The 20,422-nt window shown below is 36.6% G+C and overlaps 1 protein-coding gene across 21 annotated transcripts in view; it reads left to right on the top strand.

Annotated features, from left to right (window-relative positions):
- LOC446192 (extracellular matrix protein 18) overlaps positions 1-20,422 on the top strand; it is a 160,745-nt gene that overhangs the window by 42,255 nt on the left and 98,068 nt on the right. For all 21 annotated transcript variants that reach the window (XM_041608243.1, XM_041608240.1, XM_041608239.1 and 18 more), the window contains exons 7-17: positions 2,973-3,078; positions 3,630-3,756; positions 5,065-5,174; positions 5,834-6,004; positions 6,640-6,870; positions 9,066-9,300; positions 15,072-15,295; positions 15,743-15,892; positions 17,099-17,278; positions 18,044-18,125; positions 18,936-19,116. In XM_041608243.1, coding sequence (XP_041464177.1) covers positions 2,973-3,078; positions 3,630-3,756; positions 5,065-5,174; positions 5,834-6,004; positions 6,640-6,870; positions 9,066-9,300; positions 15,072-15,295; positions 15,743-15,892; positions 17,099-17,278; positions 18,044-18,125; positions 18,936-19,116 — 1,797 coding nt within the window. The remainder of the gene's footprint in view (positions 1-2,972; positions 3,079-3,629; positions 3,757-5,064; positions 5,175-5,833; positions 6,005-6,639; positions 6,871-9,065; positions 9,301-15,071; positions 15,296-15,742; positions 15,893-17,098; positions 17,279-18,043; positions 18,126-18,935; positions 19,117-20,422) is intronic.

The raw sequence follows: 20,422 nt of genomic DNA, 5'->3' as shown, positions 1-20,422 counted from the left end.
TGTATAGCAACATTGTATCGGTGCACTCTCCAATTACTTAAAATTAATAGAAGTTAAAGGTAACCCCCTTGGAATGCAATACCAAATCAATTATTCAGCATGGGTACTACAATTAAGCAGGGGGCCCAATCCATATAAAGAGTTACAGCTATTGTAGCTTTGCCCATTATGGCAACTAACATGGAAACAAGATGGCATTACTTCATTACAGGTTGATACAGGATGAGGGGGCGTCGTGGTCTAGTGGCTAAGACTCTCATCTCTCAATCAGAGTGACGTGGGTTCAATTCCTAGCCCTGGTGTGTTTTCCTTCAGCAAGAAATTTACCCACATTTTACTGCACTCAACACAGATGAGGTGAATGGGTACCCAGCAAGGTTAATTCCTTTATATGCTCTGAGCGCTGGAAGGCTGCTTGAGCTAAAAGCTGGGATAATAATGATGAAAATAATAATAACAAAGCGCCATGGAAAAGACTATATTTAGATAGATTGCATCACATAAATGCATGTTATTATTATTGTTATTGTTTTAGTTTTTGTATTATTGTTACTATTATTATTATCATTTTCCTCAGCTACATATATTATTATTCTCAGCTATAGAGCTGCTATGTATCTGAAATAGAGCAGGAACTACAAAAGCTTTAAAGTGAATTAATCTTTACTCAAGTCACACATATGTACATGTACATCTCTAAAAGTCGTTAAGAGCTTTCTATGAATAGATGGCGCTAGGTTTGCTGAAGTCAAATCACTTGGATGTGCTCTGAGAGGTTGTTTGGCATTGTGGCAAACCACAGGAAGCTGTGGTCAACACCATTAACTTAACCCCTAGAAAGGTTCTCCCTATGGGTGCAAGGTATTCAAGGAAATGTGGTTGGAATCATTCACAAGTTGGTCTTCCTGCATCTCTTTCACAGAGTTGGGGTCTAATTATCAGGACATTCTCCTTATCAATGATAGCATGATACCATATGTAGAAGGGGAATAGTCTGCTCAAGCATTTACTCTATAATGCAGGATGATGTCATTGAAAATAAGAATATTTCCACAGGGATATCAAATAATGCCTTTATTCAAAATGTTCAAAGAGATTGGTTGGCTAAAAAGAACAACCACGTCTTTGTAACAGATGACTTTCAAAGTTGTTGTAACAATGCTTTTTGCCCCTCAATCTTTTTAAAGGACAAGTCCACCCCAACAAAAACTTGATTTGAATAAAAAGAGAAAAATAAAGAAAGTTATGACATTTTAAAGTTTCGCTTCATTTCACAAAACAGTTATATGCACATCTCGGTCAGTATGCAAATGAGGGAACTGATGACATCACTCACTCATTTTTTCTTTTGTATTTTATCATATATGAAATATGAAATATTTTGATTTTCATGTCATTGTCATGTGAAATGAAGTTTCATTCCTCCCTGAACACGCGTAATTCCATTATTTTAACAATTTGTGCTTCAGGCAAGGAGGTCCTAATCATCAAATTCGTAAAAATTGAAATATTCTATAATTCAAACAATAAGAAACAAAAATAGTGACATCTCGACTCTCTCATTTGGATGTAACTGGCTCGTTCATTTAACTTTTTTGTTAAAAATAAATAAAACTTTTAAATGTCATAACTGATTTTTCTTTATTGATTCAAATCAATATTTTTCTAAGGTGGACTTGACCTTTAAAAAGGGATAGCTTGGGAGTGTTTCACAAAACATCTTATCAGTGGTTTTCACTGACAAATTTGGTCTGAGCCAATCAGATGCAATAATTTGTTAGATTTACAATTAAAATCACTAGCTATTTGTTTCATGAAACCTCCAAGATCTGTAATCAATCATTCAGTATAATTTAAAAAGCTCTATGAATGTGGAGTAAACACCACTTGTATGGCTAATTGAATCAGTCTAGCTACCTGCTATTTTGATTTTTTAAGGTGATTTTAATGATTTAGATTACTGTAATGATGGGATGATGGTGTTTTGGTGCTGCAGGCCGCAGTGAGATGATATATATATTTGCGGTTTCCTGTCGTTCTGTTTTCTGAACAGACTGTTGGTCACGGGTCAGCTGGAGGTCAGACAAAATGCCCGGCACACTTGTTTTGGGCTTGGTTTAATCTCTAGTTAGGTATTGTCTGGAGCAGTTTCCTTTTGAGATCAATCCTTTAAACATTCAACCCCTTCTGAATTGTCTTCATAGAGTCATCACCATGATTAGGAAATGACAGATCGGCTTCAGCTGTGGTCTTTGAAGACCGACCTGATTTTGGTTGAGGGTTCTTTCTAATTAATTGTCACTCTGCAGTTTCGCGATCCCGATCTAGGGGCTGGAGTTTGACAGTGCTCTGTCCAAACGTAACAGGTGGATCGTATGAGTTGGGCAACGTGGTGATTCACAATGTTGGTTTGCTGGAGTCATACCTGGTCAGAATCTATGTAATCCCAGGGCTTAACATTAGCAGGTGGTGTTGACTTCCAGTCTCAAACACCCCAAACCCGAGTTCCCCTTCTACACCAGGCTAACTTTTTACTACCCCAGAGTCTACAGATATTAATTAATAAATCTTGGGGGAGCCAGCTTCTTAGAATAATTCGTTTCCTAACAGAAATGAAAAATGCCTATTGGTAAAGTTATTATTATTATTATTAGTAGTAGTAGTAGTGGTAGTGGTGGTAGTAGTGGTAGTAGTAGTAGGAGTACTAGTAGTAGTGGTAGTAGTGGTAGTGGTAGTAGTAGAGGTACTAGTAGTAGAAGTAGTAGTAGTAGTAGTAGTAGTTAGTACATGTAGTAGTTAGTAGTAGTTAGTAGGGGGAGGAGGGTCGGAGGAGGAGGAGGAGGAATTCCTTGAATGTTCTAGCGCCTGATAAGGGGCGCCATGCTAATGCTGGGGTCATCAGAGGCAGTGCTAAGAAACATTGAAATAAACGATATCTTAATGTTGCCTATTATTATGATTATTGATAATAGATACACATACGGTCAGCCTGTGAGAGGATCATTTGAAGCAAGGATTACCGTCAAGAGCACTGGATGGAACTTTAGAGAAAGGAGGACCATCACAAGACGAGAAGATGTAAGACATAAGGCCCTAGTAATACACAGCTTATTAGCGTTCGGTCATGGGATTGATTTTTACAAGCGATCACACACAACAATCAATGCAGTCAGTTGTAGGAATTAACCCCGTAATCAGTTGTTAAGTTTCATTTTACCGGGCCCTTAATACCAAAAATATTACACTGTCATATCCCTTTGTGATGTTAAATATCCTATTAGAAAGTGCAATTATTATCCTTTGGTTTTTTTCCAAAGCATGAAAATCAAGAAAGATGAAGTACATGATTTAGTGGTTTTAGTATATGAGTCTTAACTATAAGATTAAGAACAGTGGTTAAAATTTCATTGTCGAACTATCATTGGCCACTGTGATCTTATTACCGTGATTTCCAAAACAGTCACATTCAAATATTAGGCAAAGAATTGTTGAAATCACTTGTCTTTCCAGGTCATCAGGCCTTGTCAGTTATTTTCATGGACTACTTTGCTCTGAGCCAATCAGATGCAAGGTAATGTGTAACATTTGTCATTGAAAATCATTCATTTGTATGTTTTAAATCTTTCCAGGACACCGGGCCTTCAGGATGCAGCGAGTTCCCAATAGATTTAGGAAGACTGGAACTCAACTCAACCGACTTCTCACTATGGAATGCGAGGCTCAGTGTGGATGTGGACTACACGGAAACGTCAACAGGTAAATAGGCACCTGGGACCCGTAACACAAAGCTTATCAATGATCGTATAATATTTTTCTACGATTGATTGCATAGAATACAATGTATAATCCATCGTGAAAATCAAGTATTTGATTGATCGTTAACCTTTGTGTTACGGGACCCAGGACTCTGTTGCATACGAGTTGCTGTTGCAACTTTTGCCGTCCAATGGTAATTACCATGGTGAAAACAAGTTCCCATTGGATGGGACACTGCCCTTAGAAGTTAGAACAAACATTTATGCAATGGTTTGCCTGTTGGGGGGGGATGTTGTACCAGTTAACTGGGGTAGTGTTTTATCAACATTTTTCATCAAACAAGTTGTCAGATCCGATAACTTTCCTTGGTTTTCATTGGCTGAGAGGCACAGGGGGTCCGAGTGTTACTATAGTAACTGTAGGATAAAAGAGACTTTGGCTGAGAAAGCTTTAGACAATTCCTTTCATGAAACCCTCCCAATAGCAGCAATTGCCTAATGTAGTGTTGTTATCTGGAAGACATACTGTCACGTCAAGATTTCCTAACGGGATCCTGCCCCATCTCAGATCATGAAGTTGACTCTTGTGCTGCCCTCAACTTCAGGACAGAACACAAGCAAAAATAATTTAAGTGAAAGGCAGAGTAATCTATACTTTGGCCCGTATTCTGAAATCGGTTTTAACTTAAACTCAGGTTTAAAGTTGTGGTTTAAGTATGGATAGCCACTTGCTACATAAATCACTAACGGTAGAGATATCACATTTCAGCTCATTTGGCTCTCAAATCATTCATTTAATTGTCTAGGAATATAAATAGATGATTGTCTTCACCATCTATGAATCAGGAAAGAGCACATTAAACATAGGAAACATACAACTTAATAAAAATTTTGACACTTTTGGCTTCCCATAATTTTAGCACAGAGTTAGACCTTGGTCTAAGTTAAACCTAACTTCAGAATACGGGCCTTTGTGTTCAAAGTTATTTAAGTTAAAGGTAATATAATTCCAAATTTGTTTGTTCTCATTACTGAAAAGGTGTGATCCTCCAAGCAAGTAATGAGATTGCATAAAGTCATAGTGAAAGGCAGAGTAATCTATACTTTGCGCTCAAAGTCATTGAAGTTAAAAGCAATATAATCAATATTTTGTTTGATTTTCCTCATGATAAGGTTTGGTCTTCCAAGCACATTTTGACAGTGCTCAAAAATAAGAGGTGAAAAGCAATGTGATCTATACTTTGTGCTCAAAGTAATTGAAGTTAAAGGCAGTATCATTCATACTTTGCTTGTTCTTTCCTATGAAAAGGTGTGATCCTTCAAGCGAACAGCGAGAGCGCTCAGATCACTAGAGATGCCCTCAAGCTCCAGTTTGACTCGCCTAACATCTTCAAACCTGGTGTGCCTTACTATGGAAAGGTATTTATAAGAGAATAAATTGCCACGTCGTCTTCTCCCACTTTGTCTATTTTCCATTTGGTTTCCAATACAGTCCTTCCCCAGTTCGTCTACACAACCAGTTTGTCTTTCAATCGTTAGTTCTAATTACTATTTATTCAATTTGTTGAATTTCCGGATATCAGTTATGACCATTTTGTCTAATCCCTGGATCTAACACCACTTAGTGTATATGATTAAATAAATAGCTTATGAACAAAATTTTGATATGAAAATTGCAAAATGGTAAGTAGAATCCCGTTGCAATGCCAATTCCATCGGCTGTCTAGCTGTTTTGTATGCATGCAAAGCCTGTATGAATAATTACATGTACATTACATGTTTTTACCATTTATAAGACCTACATGTACTTGTGAGTAGAACCATGGTAATAGGCAAAAAGATGTTCCCGACAAATGTCTATTTTCCACAGAGTTCATTGAACATCTTGCGCATCATTTGAATATGCGCAATGACATCACAATGACCTACTTGCGTGATAGCTTGTTTACAATGACTATTTTAAACAGATATGATACTGATGGTCTCCACAGTAAACTTTAATGCACAAGGATTGAACAATCATATTGCATGGATGTCGGTGTCCATTCTGTAATGATTGTTTTCTTTTGTTTTGAAAGATATTTGTAACACACCCCGATGGAAGCCCTGCTGCTGGGAAGCTAATCAGTCTGAGCTGTAACACGGACCAAGGGCAGATCTTTGATAAGAATCTCACATCACCAGAGAATGGAGCCATAGAGTTCACCGTCACAGATATCAACATCACATCAACCAGTCTCAATCTTTATGTAAGTACATCTATAGAAGTTTCTGATATCAATTGAGAATAAAGCCACAGAATTGATTCTAATGGGTATCAACTTGAATGCAACCATTGCATTTTTAATAACTTGAAGCAAATGTCCCTTGAATTTCTCAGCTTTGTTATATCACCATTTTTTTTTACTCTGATAAGACATGTGGACATTGTCATTGTTTTGTTATTTTAGCACATATTCCCACTATTTTCAACTTTTGAGTTTGTGCAGCACTATGATCACTGGTCATTCTAAGTGGCATCCATTGTACATGTACATGTCCGGGATGCTTGCTTCAGTATAAAGCACTATTTTGAATTGAATTTTAGTGTCACGGTGACACCCCTTTCCCCTAATATGAAGATATCACATATTTTCAGTAAAGGAAATACTGTTGAGAATTAATGAGTGCTGACCTTCCTGGGTAGACAACACGAACTGGCCAATTTCATGAATTCTGATTATTCATCTCATAACTTTTTTGCTGAAGTCACATTAAAAGAGCCGATTTTAAATCTTCAGATGGTCTGTCATTGCTAATATCATGATAGCTTTTGAGTCTCTTTAGAGTAAGTCTCACAAGTGTAACTAGCATTAATGTAGTTTGCTTTGTTTCTTTTTGTCAGGCCCATGCTCCGGGCTTCAACATCCCTTCCCCGGAGACCTACGGCAGGCAGCATGTCTACACCCTACACGACCCGGCCACTTCCCACTATGCTCGCCCACAGTTCTCCCCCAGTGGGAGCTTCCTCCAGATAGCCCCCATCAGGGGCGTGGCTGCTGTAGGGTCAGAACAGACCCTCAGGATCGACTTCACTGCCAATGATCCAGAAGAAAACCCACGCTTCAAGTTTGTGGTAAGTACGCTTGTTCCTTTTACATTCCTTCAAAGTATTATTAAAGAGAATTTCACCTGGTCCGAAATTGGTTTTGATTCAAAAGCCCCCAAAACAAAGAAACAGATTAACCCTATCTAGGCCGGGGGGGGGGGCTCGGAGGCCCCCCTCAACGAATCGCGCGATATTTTCGCCGCGCAAAATTTTTTGACCGCGCCGCTCACTGACTTTTTACTTTCAAGTCTTGCACAACTTTTGAGACCAATTTTGCGTCACCCGGGTACGTGGTTCTGAAATTACGCAATATTATGTAAGTCCGTGTCAGACCAAAAATTGCTCAAAAACGTGATTTCGTGTACAAAGTCAATGCAATTTGTGTTTTCAACCAAAATTCATAAATTTATAAGTCCGGAGACCGGTAGCTGACCTGAAAAGGAAGGGGGGGGAAACAAAGATAGCTTTCCCGAGAAGGAAGGCCGAGCCAAAGGCGACGAACGCTGACAGGAGACGGCTTCCTAAAAAAAAATTTCTAAGTATTCTTGTGAAGGAAATTTCTTAATTAATAAACACAAGAACAAAGGATTGATTGAAACAAAAGAACAATCAACTAACTCGAAACAAGAGACAAAGAACTTGAATCGAGGCAAAGGAGCAAGTCAAGAATTAAAAGAATCAATCAATTAATTAATTAATCAATTAACCAATTAATTCAATTAATAAATACAAGAACAAAGGATTGATTGAAACAAAAGAACAATCAACTAACTCGAAACAAGAGACAAAGAACTTGAAACGAGGCTGAAATACGACGCTCCTGACGTCCTACAGAACCTAACTGTGGAGAAATAAATCAATTAAATTCACGACGAGTCGTATAAACGAAGAAGTCAGTGAATAAAAAGAATTAAAGGAATTAAAAAGGAGCGAAGACAACGCCCGAGCAGGAAGGCGCGGAGCTATGGGGCGGAGAAGTGAAGACAACCCGCCTGTTGAGAAACGTATCTTAAAAAAACAAACTCACGAAGAGGAACAAGAAACGTGAAATAAATATCACGGAAGCTCCGCGGAACGGAATAATCTTACAACAATCTTAGATGAGGGAAATAAGATTGAAATAAGAGAATTGCAAAAAAGAGTATCCAAACGGAGAACAGAAATGCAATTTTGAGAGTGTACTTAGCTTGCGACTGAACTCGACCGCAGGCGAAAGTAAAAGAGGAAATGGACGCCAAATTGCGCGATGATCTTGGGATAGTGCGTTGGTAGGGAGATGCAGCGCGCGCGCAGGAAAAGTTGTGTACTCTATATTCGGCACGCAGGTTCATTGTAATGAACTAGCAAATCAAATGGGTATATCCCAGTTATTGATGTAAATTTTTAGTTTTGCTGGTCTAAATGTATTTATTTTATGCTTTTTATGATCACAGAAGAGTCCCCAACAAATTTCATTGAAAAAACAATGAAAAACAAAAGGTCAAAACACAAAGAAATACATAAGAAATTGCAAAAACAATATAATACATAAGAAAATGATTTGATGTCGCAATTTTTTTCATGGACACTTGCTAAGAACACCACAAAGAGTTTCTATACCAAAAATTAGTACATTTGGAGCTTTATTTAGGGAGTTAGAGGAAAAAGAATGATTTTGTATACTAATTACGCATAAATTAGCATAATCAGTTAATAGCAATTCGCATGAAAAAAATAAATATACAATCTTGTAGATTATGTCCCAGGCAACCTGAGTGCCAATTTTCGGCGCAATCGCATGGTCGACGGCCGAGATCTTAAGGGGGGGCCTGGGAGGCCCCCCCCCCCGGCCATATGAACTCCCAAAATACCCCGGCCTAGATAGGGTTAATCCATCAAAGATTTATGGAGTAGACCTTTAGGCTTGTATTCTGAAGTCAGGTTTAAATTAAACTCTGGTTAAAAGTTGTGGTTTAACTATGGATAGCCAGGGGTCCGGACTGTCACTATGGTACCAGTCGGATAATGGCAACTTGTCAGTGCGAAGAACTTTCACAAAACGCCCTCCACACAGCTACAGTAAATGAATGCTTGAGTACATCCATGTAGCCAGCCCAGCCAAAGCTGGAGCAATAATAACTCTATCGAGTTAAGCATGGTCTGCTGGGGAACAGTTTTTCGGAACTGAAGTGGTTACCCCATGTAATATATGACATTATTTTTATGTATCTTTGGTTTGTTAGGTAATGTCTAGAGGTAACATCATTGCCACCAGGTTCTACCGGGCCCACAAGAGACCCAAGCGTCAGGCGGAGGGAGGTAGCACCAGCTCCAGTGGACCGTCTAGGAGTGTACCTGATGGTTCCGTTGATGGTTCCGAAGATGGTTCCATCGACGGTATCCCCTCTGTCATGCCATCAGTGGGTGAAATGCCTTCTGATATGGGCTCTCTGGATATACCATCATTCATCCCCTCAGGTACGTTTAACAGTACTTCTCAACATCCTATGATCATTATTTTATTGCATCAACTGTTGTAGTTATTATTATTGTTACATTATTATTATCATCATCATCGTTATTATCTTTATCATTATTAATGTTGTTGATGTTTTTATTATCATTACTCTTACTACTTTTATCAATATTACAATCATATTTATCCTCAGGAGCATTAGACTGCCAATGTGATGATTTCACAATTTCTTCTGCATTTCATCATTTTATTTTTTTTCATATGTCGGAGAAGCATGATGAAAACAGAAGCAGGCGTACAATATATACATTGTCTTCCATGGGGCTAATTACGTAGATGTCAATTCCCTATTCACTATAAATCTTTGTTTTATTTTGTCATTGTCCTACTATATTTATTCACTTATTTCTTTGCCACATTGTTGTTTATTGTTTGTCCTTTTCGCTCATCTCCTTTTCACCATTTCATTGCTTAAGTTTGTCTAGCTTATTTCTCTTTCATTTCTTCATTATTTTCAAGTTCTCTTTCTTATCATCCATTTCTGTCATTGTCATGATTGATATTTTCTCACATTTATTGTGTATCTATTATTCACTCCTTTGTATCACCCAAATCTGTCTCACATTATTTTTTCATCGTAATCACATTTCATCAACCTAGGTTCTGAATTTGCTCCTGATACAAGCCTTGAAAGTCTGCTATTTATTTCTGTTCCCTTGAGTCTTGGTAAATTGTTGAGAACATTCTAGATGTGTGCTTCTCATACATATACTGTATACATATCCAGCTTGAGTGCATATGGACTATCATTGACCAAAGGATCACTATGAAATATATACCACTGCAAATAATGCTCTGCTTATTTGGGTGCATTTTTATATCTGTATTGTAACAATCTGATTTTTAATACCTGTTTACCGTTTTAATCAAAGTTTTGTTTGTAAACATTGTTAACAATCACAAGTGCCTTAAAATCAGTTTTGTCAAACTTATATATGACTACCCTGATTAAATAAAGCTGATAAAAATTGACATAAATATGTAAATTTAGATTGTGCTTTGAATCTCAAGCTCATGAGATTTCTAGATACTTGGAGCGATGCAATCAGTAAAGCTTTTTGTTTATTGACTCATATATTTTGCTTTAGTTCTGTTCATCAGTATGCTGCTTCCAAATTGAATATGATATGAATATATTATGATAATATTATGTTTTCTCAGCTGGCTCAAAACCATGAAAATGCTGCATATTAATATTATACATGTAACTGTGTGTGATAATGTGTCATTAAAGTACATGTAGGCTTGCTTTTTCAACTGATTTTTTAGTTTTTGTTCTTTTTTTTTTTGGGGGGGGGGTGGGCAAATAACCCCATAGAATGTCTGTGCAAACGTTGTTGAAGAACTTTTAAACTGGAACATGTGTCTGAAAGGAATTAAAGATGTACATGTATGCACATTAGAAATATTATTTTCCCTTTTGGATATTTGTTACCTATGTTTTGTATTAAATGATTAATGAAAAAAAAATCATGAATATAATTGCATGCATTTACTTCATTTATTCCTATTATTAGGTTGTATGATTGCAAGTGTATCATTGCCATTTTGTATTGTTCCTTTAATATGTGAACTGCCACTTGGAAGGTTCTCTGTAAATGACCAAAATATTGATTTGGCCTTCAAAAGGTAAAATGGGAAATAAGCTTATCTGAAATTGTGGTTCTTCTTTTTCATACTGTCAAAATGGTGAGTTGTAAAAAAGTGAAATAAAAGAAGAGTTAGAAGAGTTTCTCTGACACCAAGGCTCCATCTTACAAAGAGATATGATTGATCCTATCCATCGTAACTTTATGGAAATCAATCCGTGTCGTAATTTTTTCTACAGAAAATTTGCAAAATGTCTTTTGTAAACAAAGGAGAACACACCAAATTGTCAAGAAATCAATGAATTTATGGATATACATTTATATCTAGAATTTTCTTTTGAAAAAAAACATGCATTTTATATGTTGACTTTGCTGGCTTTCCATAGTTGCGATTGATCAGATCAATCACAACTCTTTGGTAAAACAGGCCCCAGGTTTTCTGCACTGCTTATAGATTTCACATTGATACTGTACAGTGTGCACATCTCATGCTTTTATTAAACGACAAATTGCAAACCTTGTTTTCTCCATATTCTCTGAATCTCTCATTGAATTTCTTCTACATTCAATCAAGTACTTGTGTAGATCAATTTCGTCAAGTTATATATCATTTTAAAGCTTAGGAGGTGTTTTTAAAAGCTCAATGAAAATCTCAAATTCATTTTGAGTGACTTATTGTTGGTTTGGAGGTGGCAGGTCACATATTTGTATTCTTGTCTTGTTCTTTGTTTATTGCATTGACGCCCAATGGCGACAATGCATTGTTCTTGTTCCATATTCCTATTCCGTAATCTTCTTCTTCTTCTTCTTCTTCTTCCACCAAAATCCCATTTGTTTAATACATGATTTTGTTAGCTCTACCCTGACTCCGTCCCTCATCCAAATTCATCCAAATTTGGTACACATGTTGTCCAGCATCCGTAGTTGTGCCTCTCGTCTTCCATTTTCCAAAATCACTCATGCATGACCATCCAGGCGCCATTTTGTCAATTTCAAGTCCATTTGCATACCATTCTTCATTCTTTCATATCTCAATTATCCTGCATGCTACAGACTTCTAACAAATTGCTATAGATAGTCCAAGACTTTCTCTATCATCTGCGACGTATAACCTGACCTTCAAAATGCCATCTTCATGTCCTAAATTCAAATCCGAAATAGCCTTCCTTCAAAAACGTCATATTTATTGAAATGTAAAGTCATAAATTCGTAAAATGGCCATAACTTTCTTGTTTTGATTCATTTTGAACTCATTATTTCAAGAATTGATTACGGTATCATAACATACAGGCTACTGAGTTTTCACGCATCATTGACCTTCCGTCATCGAAATAGCGCCCTCTAAAGTTTCAAAAACGCTTACCTTTGAATGCTCCTCATTGCGTCATGCGTGGCCAAACCCGTACCCTTTTTTTAATTGAGGGTCTTCAAGATATGATCTTTCATGCCATTTAAAAAAATATATACCTTACAACTGACGAAATATCTGAAAAATGCTCCCGAAAATCAGCAAAATACCCCAAAATGCACTTTAATGCCAGCACAACTTCAACTTGCTCTTATTTCCTTATTATTGAAGCTTATTCTTTCTAACTTGGCTGATATGAGTATTGATATATACTTCAACCGTTCGTCAACCTTTTGTAACAAAAACTGACAAAAATCTGACGTCAGCTTCAAATTATTGTGCAAAACCTTCATTTTTAATGTCTTTCTTTATATGGCATTTACTTCCGGTCTATTGCCTGCTCAAAAATAAAAGTGGTATCAATGTCACCGCATTGGAATACTCTTTCCAGTGATACCAAATACGACATAGGTCACAACAGAAAATTTCAAGATAAGTCAATCTGAACACATGGTATACTGCTCACTATGTACACATTATCAACAACAGAATTGTACACAGTGTCTATTGCATCGGTTTCGCACAAAAACGAACTACTATGGCACGCCATTTGTCCAGTAAGGCGATAAACTCAGTTTATGCATGCACATCATTCTGGTATGTACTTAACACTGGGTTACGTTGATGAATTGTCAGCGAATTTGTATGCTTATTTCTATTACTCTCTCTGCGTCTTTCTCTCTCTCTCTTTCTTCAGCGGCCACATTGTCTAAAAATGGACGAAATTTGTTTTACTCGAGAATGTAATTTCCTATGAAAAGCAAAATCTGCCAAAATCCAATTTGATTAACATGTAATTTTTGTTAGTCCTCTCCTGCCTCCGTTTCTCATCCAAATTCATTCTGATTTGGTAGACATACTGTCCATAATTAGGGACCATAACCTTTAGAAATAGCGCCTTCTTTTGCAAAGTCTTGAAATAGTTAAATTGCCATAACTTCCTTGTTTGAATTTATTTTGGTCTCATGTTTTCAGGGTTTGCCAATTGTATCATTTCACATACTCCAACTGTGTTTTACGCATCAGTGATCATTCCTTTAAGAAATAGCGCCCTCTAATATTTTGAGAATGTATATCATCTACAGTTTTCTCTTGATCTCCTCCTGTTTCTTGAACTCTATTAAATCAGAGGCGTCAATGCATGCACATCGTTCTGAAACGATTGCAGTTCTAGTTTTCTTTTGTTTTTCTTTTTTAAATCATTAAATCATATAGGCAGCTAAATATTGATATATCTTTATATTTTGTATGAGCTAAAAACATTTTTTAGCAATATATGACATCTACTAGATTTTTTCTGCTGTATTTTTCTAGAAACCAAGCAGTGCAAATTATAGACACAAACATAATACACTAACAAGTACATGAAGGTCTCCAACAACACTTTGAAAACAGAAGGATATACTTGTAGAACATACTTAATATATTAGTGGCCAATGTGAAATTTTGAGATTTTTTTTAAAATGATAATGATAATAATAAAGATTGATTTTAATATCAAGCACATAACAGAAAGCTCTCTTTATGAGCTTTACAATGTAAGATGTAAAACTTAAGATAATATAAACCAAAGTTAAGTAGTTAAAAGAGGGAGCTGTAGAATTATTCTGTATTTAAAAATCATGATTGATAGTTGACAGGATAAGTTTAAGAAAATTTGAATAAGTTGAAAAAAATTGTTAGAGCTCAAACATTTACTGTTTTGTAATAAGCAAAACAAGTAAAAAGTTTTGTACATCATGTAAGCAAATTTGTTTTCTTTTTATTTAATTGATACATTGATGCATCATCGATAAAAACAACACCAATACGATGAAATAAATGGATTGATTTACAATAGAAGCAGATGAATAAACATAAAATGAACATAGAATTTGTTAACAATCTTATGTAATGAAGGTATATATATATTTGCATTGATATTTGTTTCACATTAACAAAAAAAAATAATTATCTGAGTGTTTGTTTTTCAAAGTAGCTGGACATGCAAATAATTCTTATATCATTAACAATTATATACTTCCCTCGACTATTTTAGACATGTACATGTGTGAAAGGTTAAGTTGTTACATGTTCCTGTGAAATTAATCTGAAATGTGTTTCAAGGCACTCCATGTGCATATTATCTGTCTCTGTTGCAAAGCTTATCAAATGTGTGAATGTATTTAACGTGTTGTACAAAGCAGTTTTAGCTCAATTATTCATGTCTATAATGTGTGTCATAAATCTGTATAAAAAGATAAAGTAGTTTTCTTTGCATCCATTTGTATTGTACTGTGAGAGTATTTTGTGGAACCCTTAAAGAGGAAAAGCCATCCATCATGAAATCACATATTATCCTCTTTATTGAGATCAAGTTAGTATAAAATGGTGTTACCTAACAATAAATATATAGAGGAGTATTGAGTGGACTTGTATTTTGTTAATATTTAAGAGAAATCTGCTGTAGCCACATTGATTAGCATATTAGCTCTAGTCCTGTTCCAATTAAATCATCGATTCCCCTTTAATCTGTAATATAACATTTTGGTAGGTTGCTGAAGAGCCCAACCCACAAGCGTAGGTTGTGTTTTTTGAGGTCCTGACTTATTATTTTGTACGTCTTTGTGTTGCAGATGCTTTTGATGTTGATTTTTAATGATATATTCAATCATGCTTTCAACAAATCAAGGACACCTCTTGAAATAATATGCTTTTTTATCTTCATGTCTCTCAGTACTGGGAGGATCATCCTTCTCATCTGACTTCAGCTTCGTGCCTCCAACGGATGCTCCAGTCATCATTGTACAACCAGGGGAGGTCTACTCCAGGGAACTCTTCTTCAGGGTGACCACTGACATGGTCCCAGAGACCAGGATCCTGGCCTACTACATCCGTACTGATGGCGAGGTGGTGGCCGATAGCGTTGCGTTTAGAGTACAGAAGAAATTTGAAAATGAGGTAAGATACATTTTGGTCAATAATATGAATATAACATGATCATTAAGATTGAATTGAAGTAAATCATACATTGGGATTCTTCCATGTGCTATGGTTCAAATTAAGCATTTATCGGCTGAAAGTATTATATTTTTTATTCTTTGATAAAAATAAGTATCCCACTGCTGCCACCATAAGTTCAAAGTTCATCCTTAATGGGTTGTAAAAAGAATCGCATCATTGTTTAGATAGATATAATGAATTTGGCATTGATTTTTATTTGCACTGTATGTAATTTACTGTATTCAATCCCAGGAATGATCTTACATTTTATAGATATCCTATACTCCCAATGCTGCCATCGTCCAGTTTTTACTTTTGCTTTACTGATTTATTTTATTCTTCAATATGGTGTCATGAGTGGTAATATTATTTTGACCTATTTTTTTTCTTACTCCATGCCTTTAGGTTGATATAGCATTCAGTGACGAAGAAATGATGCCCGGGGCCGAGACGCAGATTATGATCCACGCCAAACCAGGCTCGCTCTGTGCAGTGGGTGTGGTCGATAGGAGTGTCCATATTCTGGGTGGTGATAATCAGCTCAAGGCAGACAAGGTAAAAAGGCCATTCACTCTAACGTTCCGAAGCCCTGATATATCACGATCATTAGATTGGCCGGAGAAGGGGAGAGTGATTGGTTTTGTCCGTATTCTGGGTGGTGATAACAGCTCAAGGTGAAGAAGTCCAGTCACTATGATGATCTGAAGCCCTGATATTTCCTGATCATTAGATTAGCCAGAGAATGGAAGAGTAATTGGTTTGTCCATATTCTGGCTGGTGATAACAGCCCAAGGTGAAGAAGTCCAGTCACTATGATAATCTGAAGCCCTGATATATCATGATATTAGAATGGCCGGAGAATGGGAAAGTGATTGGTTTGTCCATATTCTTAGTGGTGATAATTATCTCAAGCCTGACAAGGTAAAAAGGCCCCTTCACCAGAAGGATCGGAAACCCTGATATATCACAATCTTTAGATTGGCAGAGAATGGGAAAGTGTTTGGTATTGCCCATATTCTGGATGGTGATAATCAGCTCATGGCAGTCAAGGTAAAAAGACCCATTCACTATATGTCCTGATATATCCTGATCATTAGATTTGCCAGAAAATAGCAAGAGTAGAAGAGTTCCGTTTGTTGTGTCTACTACATGTACATGATAACAAATTCCACTGTGAAAGAGAACTGAACTGTCATTTTGTGAATACCTTTACCTCAATTCTGCCTGAAGAAAGTACAAATTGATTTCAGTTGCATGATACATTGATTATTGATAGAATACCTTCCTGAAATTCGCTCATGGTAAATTTTTAACTGGTCTACACCTGTCTACTACTAGAACATGTCTACTACTAGCACATGTTATAACTATTTTACTTTGTTATTTATTTAGCCCATTTTGGAAAAAAAACACGAGATAGTGATTTTGGCCCTGAAATTCCAGATGTTGTCAATTTTGAAAAGTAAAACATGTATTTCAGTAATTTTGTTTTTCTCTTGCAGGTTGCTCTAACGGTGTCCAGTAACTTGCTTTCATGAGTTGTGATTGCCAGATTACAGAATACACATGTCATTTTATGATGCTCAAAAGGCATTTTATTTTAAAAAGTATACCCTTAGTGTAAAACAACCTTTAGTCCCTCTTGGCATAATACTAAATAATTTGGTCTACTAGCTCATGTGGTTTTAGACTATTTTGAGAAGTAGACCAACTAACTGGAGACCAAGTGATTAGAAAACCCTCCGATCTCTTTTGATATAGATCTTTGCATCACTGAATAAGTACCAGCTCACTTCTTCTGGTGGTTACATCGATGCCAGCACCCACTGTGTGCCAGAGGAAGACGAATACCCTCAGTTCTTCCCTCTGGGTCGGAAGAAACGTGGCATCTTCCTACCAGGATACGGCTCCAAGTATCAGGACTCCTCAAGGGCATTCAAGGTAAACTTGTCATATTTGAAAACCATCAGTATAATATTTTTTAAAATTATTAATGATAAAAAGGTTGAGAGGATCAAAAAGAATTTCTTTTATCAAAATTGGTTATGAAATAAGCAAGTTTTTGAAGTTTTAAAAGTCTTGTACTATCTGTGGGGATCCTTGAGTTGGCAAGTGCCTCAAAATGGTCAACCCCATGAACAACCTCTGACTTGCCCGTATACGAAATTCCAGATAATATAATATGGTGTACTGAATTATTTTTTGATATGTTTCAAGCAGGGAGATTCCACTAAATATGCAACCATTTTGGATGTCAGACCCCAATCTTCTACATTCTAAAATTCACTTCTTGAACTGCTGAATTCATGATGATTAAAGAGCAGTACAACCCTCTATATGTACACAAAATCAGATGAATCATTTCAAGAATATCATGCAGGGGATCAGACAAAGATATTCTATGGAATTTCTATATAATGATGGATGGTGCTTGTTAGTTGTCATGGTCTAGTGGTTCTGACTCTCACCTTTCAAACAGAAGGTTGTGGGTTCGATTCCAGCCATAGCATGTCTTTCTTCAGCAAGAAAATTTTCCACACTGCTGCACTCAACCTAGGAGTGATGAATGGGTATCTTGCAGCATGAATCCCTTGCATGCACAGAGCACCATTTAAAAATGGTAGCTCGAGCTAAAGGAGGGGTAGTAATAGCAGTGCGTTATATCATCATTATTATTATCATTCACTGTCATCATATTCCTTTTAGGACATGGGCTTATTGTTCATCACCAATATGGATGTAGAGACAAGTCCTTGTGTTGGTGTAGGGTCAGTCGCCAGAGGGTCAGGTAAGAATATTGTCATCCTCGGATCATCTAGTCACTTATACCAAGACCTCAGAGCACCTTGTAACACATTGTAACTTCCACTGAAACCTTGATTCTTATTGGCTGCTGAGCCCTGTTACCACTGTTACCATGGTAGTTGCCATTATGGCAAAGTTACCATAGTTGTCATTGCAACTCTTTATAAAACAGGCCCCACTTATGTACAGGGGCCGAGTTTCAGCCAGCAGGTGTTAATTCTTTTGTTTTATGCATTTTTACTTTTTAGTTTGATACCAAATTCCTAAAATTATTAAAAATTTAGTAACGTCAAACAATTTTTTTTATATGTCACCAGGGGGACATTTCATGAAGAGTTCAGTCATTAAATTTCACCTGCAAATTTATTGTGAAGTTATGAAAATCTTGCATCTGACTGTAGCTGAGAGCAAAAGTTGATGAAAATCCTAGACAAAAATGTCTTCATGTCTCACCACTATTATACAATATATACCTAAATGCAAACTGCTATTCCCTTCAGTGTGGTTTCCTTAAATCTGACCCTGATGAGAGTAGACATAAGATTACCATATGTGGAAGTACACACAAATTGAACAGTTGTATCTGAGAGTATAGATTACCGGTTCTTAGTCATTTTGCTGTTGCAATATAGTTTTGATGCCCGGATTTGTGGATTTTTTTTGCAAGATACAAGCAGCCTATTATAGGTTATGTCAGGTCCCCTGATTGGTTATATGGAGCAGTGCGGGCTTGTGCTTATCGTAATCATTCTTTTTAATATGAATAATTCTCTTAACCATTCTGGTTTTTCAGCTGAAGTTGACAACGCTGCTGAGGGTCCAATTGCAGTTCCACTGCTGAACAAAGACAATGCTGTCTTTGATGATGGTGATACCTTGGAAACACCAGAGTTACCTAATGATGTCCTTGAGACAGCTCCAAGGATCAGGTCATACTTTCCAGAAACCTGGTTGTGGGACCTTAGAAGAACCGAGTAAGTAATATATATGGGCAATATAGCCTTAATATCCATTTTGCTGTCACCAGATCAAGACATGAAGGTCATTGAGACAGCTCCAAGGATCAGAGGATCAAAAGATAAAGTTTTGCTATTGTGCCTGGGGCTGATTTCTGTGCTTTATTGCATTGAGTATTGTGTTTGATCAACCTAAACCCTAAATCTCCCGGGGTATTTTGATTCTTGTCAATCCCAGTGGGGGGGCCATTATGCCCCCCTTAAGATCTCAGTCGCAGATTGCACGATCACAACGAAAAATTGCATGATGGTATGCAGTTGAATTGGTAAATTTCACTAAATACATATGTTTTTATTTTGTATGAATTGATTATGCTAATTTATTCATGAAATCATACTTTTTGCTATTATTCACTAAATAAAACTCCTAGAATGCTATTTTTTGTTGAATATATTTGTTGAAGCATTCCTAACAATTCTGAATGAAAAAAAAAATCTGGTACTAAGACCGATTTCTTACGTATTTCATTGTTTTTTTAATTTCTTATGTATTTCTTATGTAATTTTTTATGTTTTTTTACTGTTTTATTGTTTTTGGGATGGAAATCGTTCCAGACTTAATTCTGATCATAAACAAGGCAAAATTAATTAAGTTTAATCAGTAAAAGTTGAAATAATGATACATTTATGAATTTTGGCTAAATACACAATTTGCATTGGATGTGTACATGAAATCATGTTTATGAGCAATTTTGGGTCTGATATGCACTTACATAATGTTGCGTAATGTTGTAACCGCATACCCTGGCGCCACAAATTTGGGCTCAAAATTTGCGCGAGAATTTTAAATAAAAAGTCAGTGAGCGGCGAGGTCAATAAATTTGCACAGCAAATATATCGCGAAAAATTGTTGAGGCAGGCCATAATGGCCCCCCCCCTCGACAATTCTAATTCGACAATTCCAATTCTCCCTCCCGGGAGAATTAGGGTTAAAAAATCAGCTCTGTGATTAATCGCTAGGCGTATGTTACAGGACCCTGGGCATTCTTTCCAGAAACATGGTTGAAAGACTTTGGAGGAACCAAATAAGCGATATGTACAGGCTAAATGTCTGTAAAATCCCACCGCTGCCACCAGTCCAAGAGGGGAAGAACTGAGTCATTAGAGAGCTCCAAGGAACAGTTTCCAGAAACGTGTTAGTGGGATCTTAGAACAATCAAATAAACAATATGCACAGGCTAAATATCCTTTATATCCCACAGCTGCCACCAGTCTAAGACAGAAAGAAGAGAGTCATTAGAAAGCTCTAAGGAACAGTTTCCAG

Source organism: Lytechinus variegatus, chromosome 5 (assembly GCF_018143015.1).
Source record: "Lytechinus variegatus isolate NC3 chromosome 5, Lvar_3.0, whole genome shotgun sequence".
NCBI classification, from domain to species: Eukaryota; Metazoa; Echinodermata; class Echinoidea; order Temnopleuroida; family Toxopneustidae; genus Lytechinus; species Lytechinus variegatus.
Note: the sequence above shows the minus strand (reverse complement) of the source record. Positions and strands in the feature narration are given on the sequence as shown.